The sequence below is a fragment of the Setaria viridis genome, chromosome 5, assembly GCF_005286985.2.
Source record: "Setaria viridis chromosome 5, Setaria_viridis_v4.0, whole genome shotgun sequence".
In the NCBI taxonomy this organism is placed as follows: domain Eukaryota; kingdom Viridiplantae; phylum Streptophyta; class Magnoliopsida; order Poales; family Poaceae; genus Setaria; species Setaria viridis.
This window is the reverse complement of record NC_048267.2, coordinates 43,927,801-43,938,897: the sequence shown is the minus strand read 5'-3', so window position 1 is coordinate 43,938,897 and position 11,097 is coordinate 43,927,801. Positions and strand designations below refer to the sequence as shown.

At 49.0% G+C, this 11,097-nt stretch overlaps 2 protein-coding genes across 3 annotated transcripts; both read left to right on the top strand.

Annotated features, from left to right (window-relative positions):
• The first annotated feature begins 1,970 nt into the window (after window positions 1-1,970).
• LOC117858217 (uncharacterized) lies at window positions 1,971-3,353 on the top strand. Its single transcript, XM_034741242.2, has 2 exons — window positions 1,971-2,124; window positions 2,337-3,353. Exon 2 carries the CDS (start codon window positions 2,381-2,383, stop codon window positions 3,017-3,019), a length of 639 nt encoding a protein of 212 aa, XP_034597133.1. The 5' UTR covers window positions 1,971-2,124; window positions 2,337-2,380; the 3' UTR covers window positions 3,020-3,353.
• Window positions 3,354-5,919: 2,566 nt separating this feature from the next.
• On the top strand, window positions 5,920-9,001 carry LOC117859118 (peptidyl-prolyl cis-trans isomerase FKBP15-1). Of its 2 annotated transcripts, XM_034742316.2 has the most exons (6): window positions 5,920-6,081; window positions 6,203-6,252; window positions 7,233-7,295; window positions 8,158-8,248; window positions 8,424-8,528; window positions 8,716-9,001. In XM_034742316.2, the coding sequence occupies exons 1-6, from the start codon at window positions 6,015-6,017 to the stop codon at window positions 8,805-8,807; spliced, it is 468 nt and encodes a 155-aa protein (XP_034598207.1). In that variant the 5' UTR covers window positions 5,920-6,014; the 3' UTR covers window positions 8,808-9,001. The 2 variants fall into 2 exon arrangements, with proteins under 2 accessions (XP_034598207.1, XP_034598208.1); XM_034742317.2 differs by lacking the exon at window positions 7,233-7,295.
• The last annotated feature ends 2,096 nt before the right edge of the window (window positions 9,002-11,097 follow it).

The window sequence follows — 11,097 nt, the reverse complement described above, 5'->3', positions numbered from 1 at the left end:
TACTCACTCCATCTATGTTTATAAGGCATGATACGACTTGGCACGGTCTTCCAAATAACACTTTGACCATTTATTTATCTTATATTATATTATTTATGGTTATAAACTTATAAGTAGAGTATATTTGACTACGAATCCAACCATATAAATTTACGTTATAAAAATAAAAAATTAACAGTCAAATTATTGGTCAAAAATTGCAAACTTTAAATCTTGATATGCGTCTGCAACTTATAAATAAAAACGGAGGGAGTAATTGCAACCTAGCAATCGAGGGTACGGTCAACGATCTACCCATGACGAACGCTAATGTACGTATGTGCTAGTGCGCTAATGTACGTATGTGCTAGTGCGCTTTATTGAATTAACTAAACCCATATATACTACTCTATCCATTCCAAATTGTAGGTCATTTTGACTTTTTTAGATTTATAGATTTTATTATGCATCTAGATATAATGTATGCTATATGAATAAAAAAAATAAAACGACCTACAATTTGAAACGGAGGGAGTACATCACTCCACGCTGTTGGGGTTGATATAAATTTTGACAAAGGAAGCTTTATTAATTTTCAAGGTCATTACATCGAGATGATACAACGATTGATGCTTTAGATGGTACGTAGATGGTACCTATAACATCTTTGTATATATACAAAGATTGGTCATGTTGAAAACGGGCTAATGACTAGTTAATTTCCTTTGGAGTTACGTATGGACCAAGAAATGATGTGTAGCAAGTTGATCTGCCGCTGTGCACATCTTCTAGCTCAAGAAGAGTGGTCTACCAACAATGTTTTTGTTAATAACTTGATCGAGTACACTACGATTGTTAATTGTATACATCCACACCACTACATACAAGTGCATGTAGTAAACTAAGTCTGCTCGTCTGTTTTCAGGAAGGTGCAGCAAGGGCAGGTTCGTCAAGGTGGTTTCTGTCTATCTAGTCAAGGGCTCAAGGCTAGCTATAACAAAGCACGAAATTTCTTGCGGGGTTCCCTCGAAACTATAGATGGACAAACGGACAGCACGCCCGGCCTAGTACGGGCACGATTAGGCCCGGCATATTTAGGCCCACACATTAATCGTGCCGGCTCACGTGCCGAAGGAGGGGCCCAGGCACTGCCCACAGCCTTCTTAGGCGGGCCATGCCGGCACGCTGGCCCGGCGGCCTTAACGGCCTCGCCGTGCACGGTTTCGTCCCCTCCTTTTCCACACAGCCGCCGTCTCTTCCTTTTTCCCACCGCCGCTGTCTCCTCCTTTTCCCCACCCAGGAGCAAAGCTCGCCGCCGGGGGCAGGGGAGGCGCGGAGGGCGCCGGCCACCACCTCCTCAACCGCAGCGCGACGAGGCAACAGCACCGGCGCACCAGGTTGCCTTGCCCGGCGCCAGACACCTACGTGCGGATCTCAACGTGAATCTCGAACTTGAATTCATCGGGGAGGTCACCGTCGCCCTCGCGGAGGGTCGGCGATCGCGGGAGGCAGCGGAGGAAAGCGGCGGGGGAGGCGGCGGAGGGCGCGAGGGGCCGACGGTCGCAGGAGGTGGCGGAAGGCGCGAGGAGCCAGGGGCAGGGGAGGCGGCAGAGGGCGTGAGGGGTCGGAGGTCGCGGCGGAGGGAAGCAGTGGGGGAGGCGGTGGAGGGCGTGGGGGAGAGCTAGGAGGCGGCGGGAGGGCTGAGGGAGCGGGGGAGGCGGCTGGGAAGGGGTTATGGTTTCGGGGGTGGGGGAGCTGGCCGGCCGCGCCAGGTTTTATATGGCCTCTTAACTGAGCCGAAACAGGTCTAAACAGGCCGTGCCACCCGTTGGTGGTCCACGGGCCAAATGGACTAGTCCATGCCAGGCCAGCCCGCGGGCTGAGGTAGTGGTCCAGGATCAGCCCGTGGTATGGGCCGGGCTGGCATGGGCACGACGGCCACCGTGCCGGGCCATGCCTAGACCGGGCCAAAAAAGTATGCCGTGGGCCAGCCCACGAGCCACGGGTCATATGGCCAACTATGCTCGAGACACCTGCATATATTACTGCGTGCGTTGACTTGGAGCCCTACATATAAGCACACACTCCATACTCAGTAGTTGCTCATTGCATCGAAGGCATCCTATTATCTGCCTCCACCTACGGGTACGAACGCGTGCATGCTGCCAAATTAAAGCCTCTTCTTTTCTTCCCTTTATTTTCACTTTTTACTGTTCTAGTATATCTTTTGTCTCCAAATATCTTTCAGTACTCCATGCATCAAATATTTGACGTGCATGCAAGCAGTGTTATTCGTACTACCCCTCGCTTTTTGTTTGTGACCACCTGAAATTAGGCTATCGATCATATGCATGCAGGGTTAGAAGAGACGAGACTACGAGACTAGGACACATCGCGGACGATGTGGCGCAGCAGATCAAACTTCGCCGGCGGGCAGAACAACGGCGACGACCAGAAGGACGGTTACGGTAGCAGCCAGCAGTATGAAGCAACAACCGCCGGCAAAAAGCGCGGGTCCTCGAGGCTGAAGAAGAGCAGCGGCAGCAAAGACGAGGCGACCGACGACGACAGCCGCTACAACAGCAACGGCGGCGGTAGCGACGATTACAACAGCGGTGGCAACAACAACCACTACAACGGCAGCGGCGTAGTGGTAGGCGCGCCCGTCTACGGCGGCGGCGGCTACGGCAACAACTCCCCGCACGGAGGCAGCGGCTACGGCCACAACTCTTCCTACGGCGGCGGCGGCGGCCACGGCAACGGCGGCGCTCCCTACGGCACCGGCGGTGACGGCAGTTACGCACCGTACAACAACAACGCTCCCGCCGGGTACTGGGCTCACCAGGACGGCACCAGGTCCCCCTTGTACATCAACACCAGGGAGGTGCACGTCTACGGCGCGCCGCCGGGGTACGACAACGATAATACCAACAACGACGACCAGAGGAGGAGAGGCGGCGGCGGCGGATTCTTCGGCCCGGCGTTCCATGCCGTCGGCAACTTCTTCGACCGCAGGTTCGGCCTCAACGACAGGGACTGATCTGAAGCGCATAGCCGCATACTACGCTATGGCGTGCATGCTCGCGTCGGCGACAGACCTATCTGCGTGAAATCACATCTTCTTGAGCAGTACTACTATCCTAGATAAGTATGGAGTAAGTGTGAAGCAGCTTTTCCAAAAAAAAAAAAAACTAAGTGTGTTAAGCTACTAGCTAGAGCTCACCGGGAGCTGTTTATTGGATCAAAGGGGTGCATCTTCATGATTTCGTTTGTAATTCCGAGTGCGCCAGTGTTTTCGTATCCTTTGTGCTATGATAATCGATGTACTGCATGTCTAGTGTCTTCATAATGGCTTAATGCAGATGGTTAATGTATATTATCGTGTATTTGGTGATGTTGATTGAAAGATCAGTGCAAGTCACCAAGTGTGATGTACTACTTTATTCTTAGACTAGCAGAAATGACCGTGCGTTGCTACGGCTTCATACTTGCTCTCATGTTATTATTCGATTGTTCCTAATACGTTGGCTTCGCTTCACAATATATTGGTGCGTTGTCCTTAGTAGTCCTCTCTTTGCAAGTATAGTAGTAGAAGATATTTGTGGGTGGTTTGACGCCATCTCTTTATTACGTGGGACCCACACATGGAAATAAAAAAAATTCATAGCTTAACCTCCGCTCTATCCATTCATTCGATTTCCCCCGTACTCATCATCATCCAGCCAGTCGTTGCCTCTTTGTCCATCGGCGCCACCCGCATCTTGCCCCATCCTTGCCGTCGCCCAGACGCTGCGCATTTTGCCGTCCTCGCCGTCGCCCAGGCAAGCGGTCGTCCTCCCCATACCTAGCATCATTCCCGCTTCGAGCACTAGGCCACAACGCCTCTAGAAGCTATGACTAGGAGTGTGTTCTCCTCTTCTTCTTGTTTCCATCCACCTTCCTTCTTTATACTACCGGAAAGCTATAGCGATTTACTACTTAAAAGTCATGCCTAATGTAATTTTGCATTTCATTTAATGTCATTCTCACCTCTCTCTAAAGTACCTCTATGTGCTTTATGTTTCTGTTAAGGGCTATGCTGTAAATTGGCAAAGATATTTCTCATCTCTCTTCTCTCCCGTTGACTTGTTTCTTGTGTCTCCCGTTCCCATCTCTCTTCGTGATCCCGATCCTCTCTCTCTCTATGATCCTGATCCCCGCTCTATCTCTCAAGGATCAGCAGGGGAACAAGGAACGGGGCCAGCAGCAAGTAGCTCGACGTGGGCAGCGGCTCGAGTGCCAGCGTGCGGTGGCCCTTCTGCGGTGGCCAGCGCGAGCGAGCGGCTCGGCGACTAACAGGCGGCCCTGCGCGGGCAACTCCGCGGCTAGTGCGCGACGGCCAGCGCAGACAGGCGGCTTGGCGGGGTGGAGGTGGATTGGAGCCGCGGCCGTGGGGGGGCTGCAGTAGCAACGGTGGCCGTGGAGTTCAATTCATGAAGCACGCCTCCCTCTCCTTCTCCTCCGCCGTCGGCTCCTCCTCCCTCTCCCACGGCCGTGTTTGCATCACTTTTTCTTTCTTTCTGTCCTTTGAGAAAATTGCAAAAGCCACACTAAATGTGTCATTTTGATCGTGAGATCCTCCGATAAGATGTTTTGTTGGAAAGGCCCACCCCATTGCTAATACTGAGAATTTGCCTCTTCACCAATTTAGTCCAAAGTTATGCTAATTTTACGAGTACAATCCCAACTTATACGACTACATCTTCAAAAGCTTACACCACCACGCACGCGTGGCACTACCCACTTGTTTTGAATCACTACAAACCAAGACGCCAAGCTAGCCGAGTCAAGCTCTGTCCCTCACTTGGATTATGCACATTCATCATGTGTCGAAAAAAGGTGAATGGAGTAACCGGGTGGGGATCAAGAAACTAAAAAAATTGACATTAAGGGTGGTTTGGCTTGCCGTCGTTCCTTGATTAATACATCTCCCTTTTTATTCTTCAAGTGATCCAACGGGTGGGTTTAATTAGTTGGAGTCCACGTCGTTGCACAATAATCATCTAGCCCGCGACCTGACGCGTTGACTAATATGCTACTAGCTAGCTTGCTTTAACCTCAGAATGACGTGTCCCACGAAAACGATGGCTCCTACGAAGAAGCTGTTCACTGGCCAAGAAGAAGCTGTTCACTGACCACCGTTGTTGATCGCGCCGACCTACTTCTCGTGCTAAACAATTACGGATGAAAATGGACGGATAAATGACGTACCGTCCCGTCCCGTTTACCATATATGATCTGCCCATTTTCGTAAATACAAATTCGGAAACGGAGTGAGAAAGTGGGAGAGGGTTTAACCCATCCATTTTTGCGGATCCCGTTTTTTCAGGGATGGATCCATATTTATCCCGTATTTGATAAATCCGGGATACACTTAATATGCATTAGTATTAGTATGTACCTAGCTCTAGCTCAATATCCTTATAGCATAAAAGGTCATGCTAACCATATATTTCCTAAAAGATCATTAGCCTAAGAGTCCTTAGAGGTATCAAAACGTGGTTGGCAATAACAAAAATCAACAATGTTATATGGTGCGTACCAAAGTATGAGTTCTCATTTAAGTTCCCGGTTCCTACCTATTTTTTAGTCCCGTTCATCCCGCTCCCGTTCACGGCTATTCCGAAACCAGTCCTGTTTTTGTTGATAAAATGTGGGAATGGAAATAGAGGAGGGGTTTTCATCCCGTAAACAATCCTATCCATCCATTTCCAGTGCCGCAAACTCGCAACCCACGTGACGAGCTGGCTGGCTGGCTCTCAATCTCAAGAAGGCCGAAATCGCATCTTATAACAGGGCCCCATAAAATCAACCTACTACTCGATGGATGGTGGAGAAGGCCGAAACCTTAGCATCGGGTACTGGGCCTTATAAGGCGGCCGGGCCAGGAGCCCACAGAAACAATCCCAACGAATACGACGTCCGGACGTCACTGCGAAGTCTGAAAGAACTGCACGGGGAAGAAGGAAGGTTCTGGCGACTCGGTAGTAAGCGCCATGGGGAAGAAGCGGCAGCTGATCTGCCTCGCCACCGCCGTTGCGGCCGCGGCCATCCTCCTGACAGGTAAGGAAGGATGTCCATCTCCGATCTCGACTTCCTTCTCTGAACCGTTCGTCGCATGAGATTTGTTCATTCTCGTCTGGCCTCTGTCGTGATTTGCTCGCTGCTTGCGATTTATCCCCAGCCTCGGCCAAGAAGTCCGGCGACGTCACCGAGCTTCAGATCGGCGTCAAGGTGCGTACTCTGTAACCGGGCCAATCCTCTCCAACTGTTTAATTGCTTGATATTCTTGCGGGTTCCGGCGGATCTGCGATTAGTCGGTTCGGGGATTTAGCAAAGTGATGTGGTCTTTTAGCAAGTCTGCGGACCCGGATGTGGTGGGCGTGAGCAAATGTCAAAGCAGCTGCCGAGTTCAGAAAGGGCGTTTCGGTTTGCGTAGATGATTACATGATGTTAGGATAGGGAGCTACACCGATCTGCAACTGCAAATTCGGGTCCTTTTTCCCCCTTTAACACTTAGTCGTGAAGTCATGGAATGCACGTACTTGACTTTTATTATATGGCATTCAAAGATGAACCCTGAAATTTATTGTGGTACTGCTTGTTGTTCGTTGCTCCTTAATTCTTATAGTCGGTGGACAAACTAGAAGGGGTGGAAAAGTTCATCTAAACAACTACTCAACTAACCAGTATTGAAGAGGGTATCTCCCTCTTGCTACCACTAAAAAAAAGCTTTTATTGGGCGGCTAGCACCTTCAATCAAGATTCTGGACCATGGTGAGCGATGACTCATACCCTCACGGTTTCAATGAAGCCACATTGGGACCTTGATAACCATGGGATGCTGTTGAAGTTCTCTGTATGGGGCCTTATCATATGCTCCAATGGAAAGGATATGTATCCTCTGTTCTGGATTTTGGTTACCACTTCAAAAAGCAAAAACTAAGACTCATTGGATCGTGATAATAAGAAATGGAATATTGGGGTACAAACTGATGTATACATTAGGGAGTGTGGTAGTGGAGAATTGCATGTCATCGGGTTCTGCTTTCAGCAATCTATTTATTCTTTTGCAAAGTGTTGTCGCATATCAGATTATAAATGAGAATACCACCATACATAGGCTATGTTCTTTTTCTGCTGTTACATTTCAAAAGGAGCTATCCTTTCAACCCTGAGTAATATTTTTCTTCTTTTGCTCATCCCCCTTTCAGTACAGGCCAGAGGCATGCACCCTGCAAGCACACAAAGGCGACAAAATTAAGGTCCACTATCGTGTAAGTATCCGTTTATATGACAAGAGGGTACCATTGAAGCTAAAAGACAAGTTTTATAGGACGGCGATTAGACTTGCAATGTTGTATGGTGCAGAATGTTAGCCTACAAAAAGATGACAGGTCCAGCAGATAAGTGTTGCGGAAATGTGTATGTTGCGTTGGAATTGTGGTCATACGAGAAGGGATCGAGTCCGGAATGAGGATATACGTGATAGGTTAGGGGTAGCACCAATTGAAGAAAAACTTATCCAACACCGGCTGAGATGGTTTGGACATGTCCAATGAAGGTCTCCGGAGGCACCGATGCGTAGTAGAACCCTAAGGCGTGATAGTAATATGAAGAGAGGCAGAGGAAGACCAAAATTGACATGGAAAGAGGCAATAAAAGGAGATTTGAAGGGATGGAATATACCCAAAGATTTAGCCCTGGATAGGAGTGCTTGGAAAATAGCTATTCATGTGCCCGAACCCTGATTTGTGGCTCTTGTTGGGTTTCAACTCTAGCCTACACCAACTTGCTTGGGACTTAAAGGCTATGTTTGTTGTTGTTGTTGTTGTTGTTGTATCGTGTAAGTATCCGATCTGCATTTTTGTTGGCCTTACGGTATCTCCACATTGTTTTTTCAGTGATGTAGCCTTACTGTACTACAGGTATATGGGTATACCTCAACTTTCACCAATTTAGATAGCTATGCGGAAGTGTGATAATTGCTTGGCAATATGATTTTGTAGATCCGATATCTTATTTTGCCCCTTACATCATTTTCTTTTCATGTTTAGTTAGAGCATTCCTTAATACTTTTCCTGCAGCATTGCTTTCTTTCTTTTTAATCATTTGGCTGAAAGTCTTGATATGCTGCAGGGAACACTCATCGATGGATCAGTATTTGATTCTAGCTATGACAGAGGTGACCCATTTGAATTTACTCTTGGAAATGGACAAGTGATAAAAGGTTATTTTTCTTACTTGTAACAATATACTCTCTGTTTATCTGTGGTCCAATGGCCATACTAGACTGTCTTGGGCTAGAAGAATATGTCATCAGATAGATGGATGAAATGACATATGCTACTTATATCACACGCCTTCTTACATCTGCCAACCGACATTGTTGTTTTCATCTATAGGTTGGGACCAAGGATTACTAGGTATGTGTGTTGGTGAAAAGCGGAAGCTAAAGATACCTGCAAAGATGGGTTATGGTGAGCGAGGCTCCCCACCGAAGATTCCGGGTATGGCTGATCATTTGTTTGCTTGCTTGTTGGTTCCATGTGAAGAAATTGTGCCTGTAGATTCTTTCATCTTCAGTGTGGCCATTTTACATTACCTCAGATGTGCATTTTACATCCTCTTTTATTGACTATAAAGTTGTATAGGAGTTCCGATAAAGCTAACTGTAAGTTGTTTTATAATCAATAGGTGGAGCAACTCTGATCTTTGACACGGAGCTTATTGCCGTCAATGGAAAGACATCTGGTGGTGCAAAGGCAGAAAGCAACAGCGAGCTTTAACACATTGAGGAGTTTCAACTCTCAGATTGCAGCAGATTCAATAATAGTGGCTCGCTGTGGCTCCATTAGATGAAAGGGTTGCTGTTTCCTTCATGAAAATTATGATTTAGATGTTACAAAGACAAGTCAGGCTAAGCCATACATGATCTGTGTAAGCGACTGCTCATATACTCTGAAAACATTTTTTCGCTGAACTGGGTGAGAACTCGATTTGTCTTGTTGCCAGTCTTCAACATAACCTGCTTCTAAATTTCAAATGTGATCAGTGTTGGAAATTGAAACGAGATATTTCAAGTGAGAAGTATTCAGTGATGCCAGTTTTTGCATCTGTGATGTTTAGCTTTCCCTGTGAACGGGAGAATGTGTCGACCTCACTCAGCGTACTGCCCTGCCAAGAACATAATCACGAGCTGTTCAGCCGTGAACCGGCTCAGAATCAGAGGCAACAGCCACAGTGGGCAGGCAACAGAGCACGAGCAGCTTGTGTTCGGATCCCATGCGATTTGTCATCGGCGCATAGGAATAAATGTTGCGTTTTGCAGTGAAGCTGCTGGCTGTCTGCTGCGCTCGGTACTGATCATGAACTACAGTCTCGATGCGATGCAGAGGATGAAACAGTCGTTAAAACTCAAAAGGCAGAATGGCTGCTGCCGTCTGAAAATCTGATGCAACATCCTGCATGCGTGTTTGACACTATAGATCTTTGACCTCAGCAGCTGTTCCACGCAACAGGAAATTAAAGTTGGTGCCGCCAAGTGGCTGGACCAGCAGTGTCACACGAACAAGCTGTTGGTGCTCGTCTGACGTGGCCAGCCATGGATTCGCAACGACACCGTCTGAAAAGCTTTTCAGGTTTTTGCAAAGCCTGAACCGGGCACAAAAGTCTAGAAGCACATTTTGAGGCGATATATGAGATTGATGAGTAGTTTCTCAGACCCTTCACCCTGGCGTCCGCTTTGACCAAATTTCTACGTGAAGGACGCCGAGAGTCATGCATGGCATTGGCATGGACGCGCCGCGCCGTCTCGTCTCCTCAGCCTTCACACCTGCAGGCTTTGCTTGCATTCCATTTCGTTTCGTTTCGTTTCAGACGAGACGAGACGGCTGATGAGCCAAGGTGGCACGGGATTCGCCAGTCAAAGCTAGTACCAGCGGTTAGCGCCATCAGACGGGTCCAGGGGACTCCACGGATTTGACGTGCTCGCGCGCATGGGCGCAGACACCTTTCTCCGCTCATGGCTTTTCCGCCTCCGCGTCCACGCACGCATGCACGGGCACGAGACTGTGCGCGGCCGCCTCGAGCGGAGGACGCGCGCCTCGCCTCGCCTCGCCTCGTCTCGGCGTCGCGTCTTTTCCACGGGGGCAAGCGGACAAGGCCTGCCGTTTCCCATCGCGTGTCTCGGCGACTGTTGGCGACCTGTAGCTGCGCGCATGACAATGGCATGGCATGGAAGCGGCGCACGCCTCGCCGACGACGACGGCAGTGGCGTGCGCTGGGGGGAGGCGCCAGCCAGAGCACTGTGTGCCTACGTCGTAATGGGACGCTGATGTCTGCTGTGTTCTCCTTTCTTTTTCGTTACCAGTCATGGTCGTATAGCTCGACCATTGTTTGCCATAGCTGCGAGCTGTTATGCTACATCATCTGAATTGTTGAAGAATCATTCATCATTGATAGTTGTAGGACAAGAGCTCCAAAAAGAAAGAAAAAAAAGATGTTACGTTAAAAATTACAGAAAAAGGCCTACTTTTCTGCAGTTGTAGGACATGGAACGCTGAAAGGAAATAAGATCTTCAGTGAAAATCTCTGGTCCACCATTTCCCCTCGGATTTCCACAATAGTGACAGCAACAGCCCCACTGATACTCGCAGCGTAGGATCACTGCCCCCGGCTGACGTGCCGTCCTTTGGTACTCGAGAGGGCCGTCCGTCCGAGACCCTGCGCGTTCAATGTTCAACTGAACTGTACTTGACATGTTGCTTGCACAGTACAGTCGCAGCAGCATCCATGCTACGCATCGTGCTATCGCCTATCGCTCAGGAACACTCAGGGCCGGAGCGCTCTCGCCCAGTTTACGTGCTCCGATCCTCGTTTTTTACTGGGACTGGGAGAATGTCACCTGCCCTCCGCTGCGGTCACTGATTGGGGTCACTCACACCGTCACAGTCGCTGCAGGGGAGACCAGACCATGGGGCCTACCCCCATCGACGACCGGTCTCTACAACAGCGGTACCAGCGATGCCTCCTGCAGCGAAACAAGTCCCAATGGCATCCCTGTCCAATTAGGACGCC

Excerpts from the sequence above, each read along its gene's own strand:
- LOC117858217 (XM_034741242.2), top strand. The coding sequence starts at position 2,381 with ATGTGGCGCAGCAGATCAAACTTCGCCGGCGGGCAGAACAACGGCGAC.
- LOC117859118 (XM_034742316.2), top strand. The coding sequence starts at position 6,015 with ATGGGGAAGAAGCGGCAGCTGATCTGCCTCGCCACCGCCGTTGCGGCC. Across the intron at positions 6,082-6,202 it reads CGCGGCCATCCTCCTGACAG|CCTCGGCCAAGAAGTCCGGC; the intron begins GTAAGGAAGGAT and ends ATTTATCCCCAG. Across the intron at positions 6,253-7,232 it reads AGCTTCAGATCGGCGTCAAG|TACAGGCCAGAGGCATGCAC; the intron begins GTGCGTACTCTG and ends TCCCCCTTTCAG.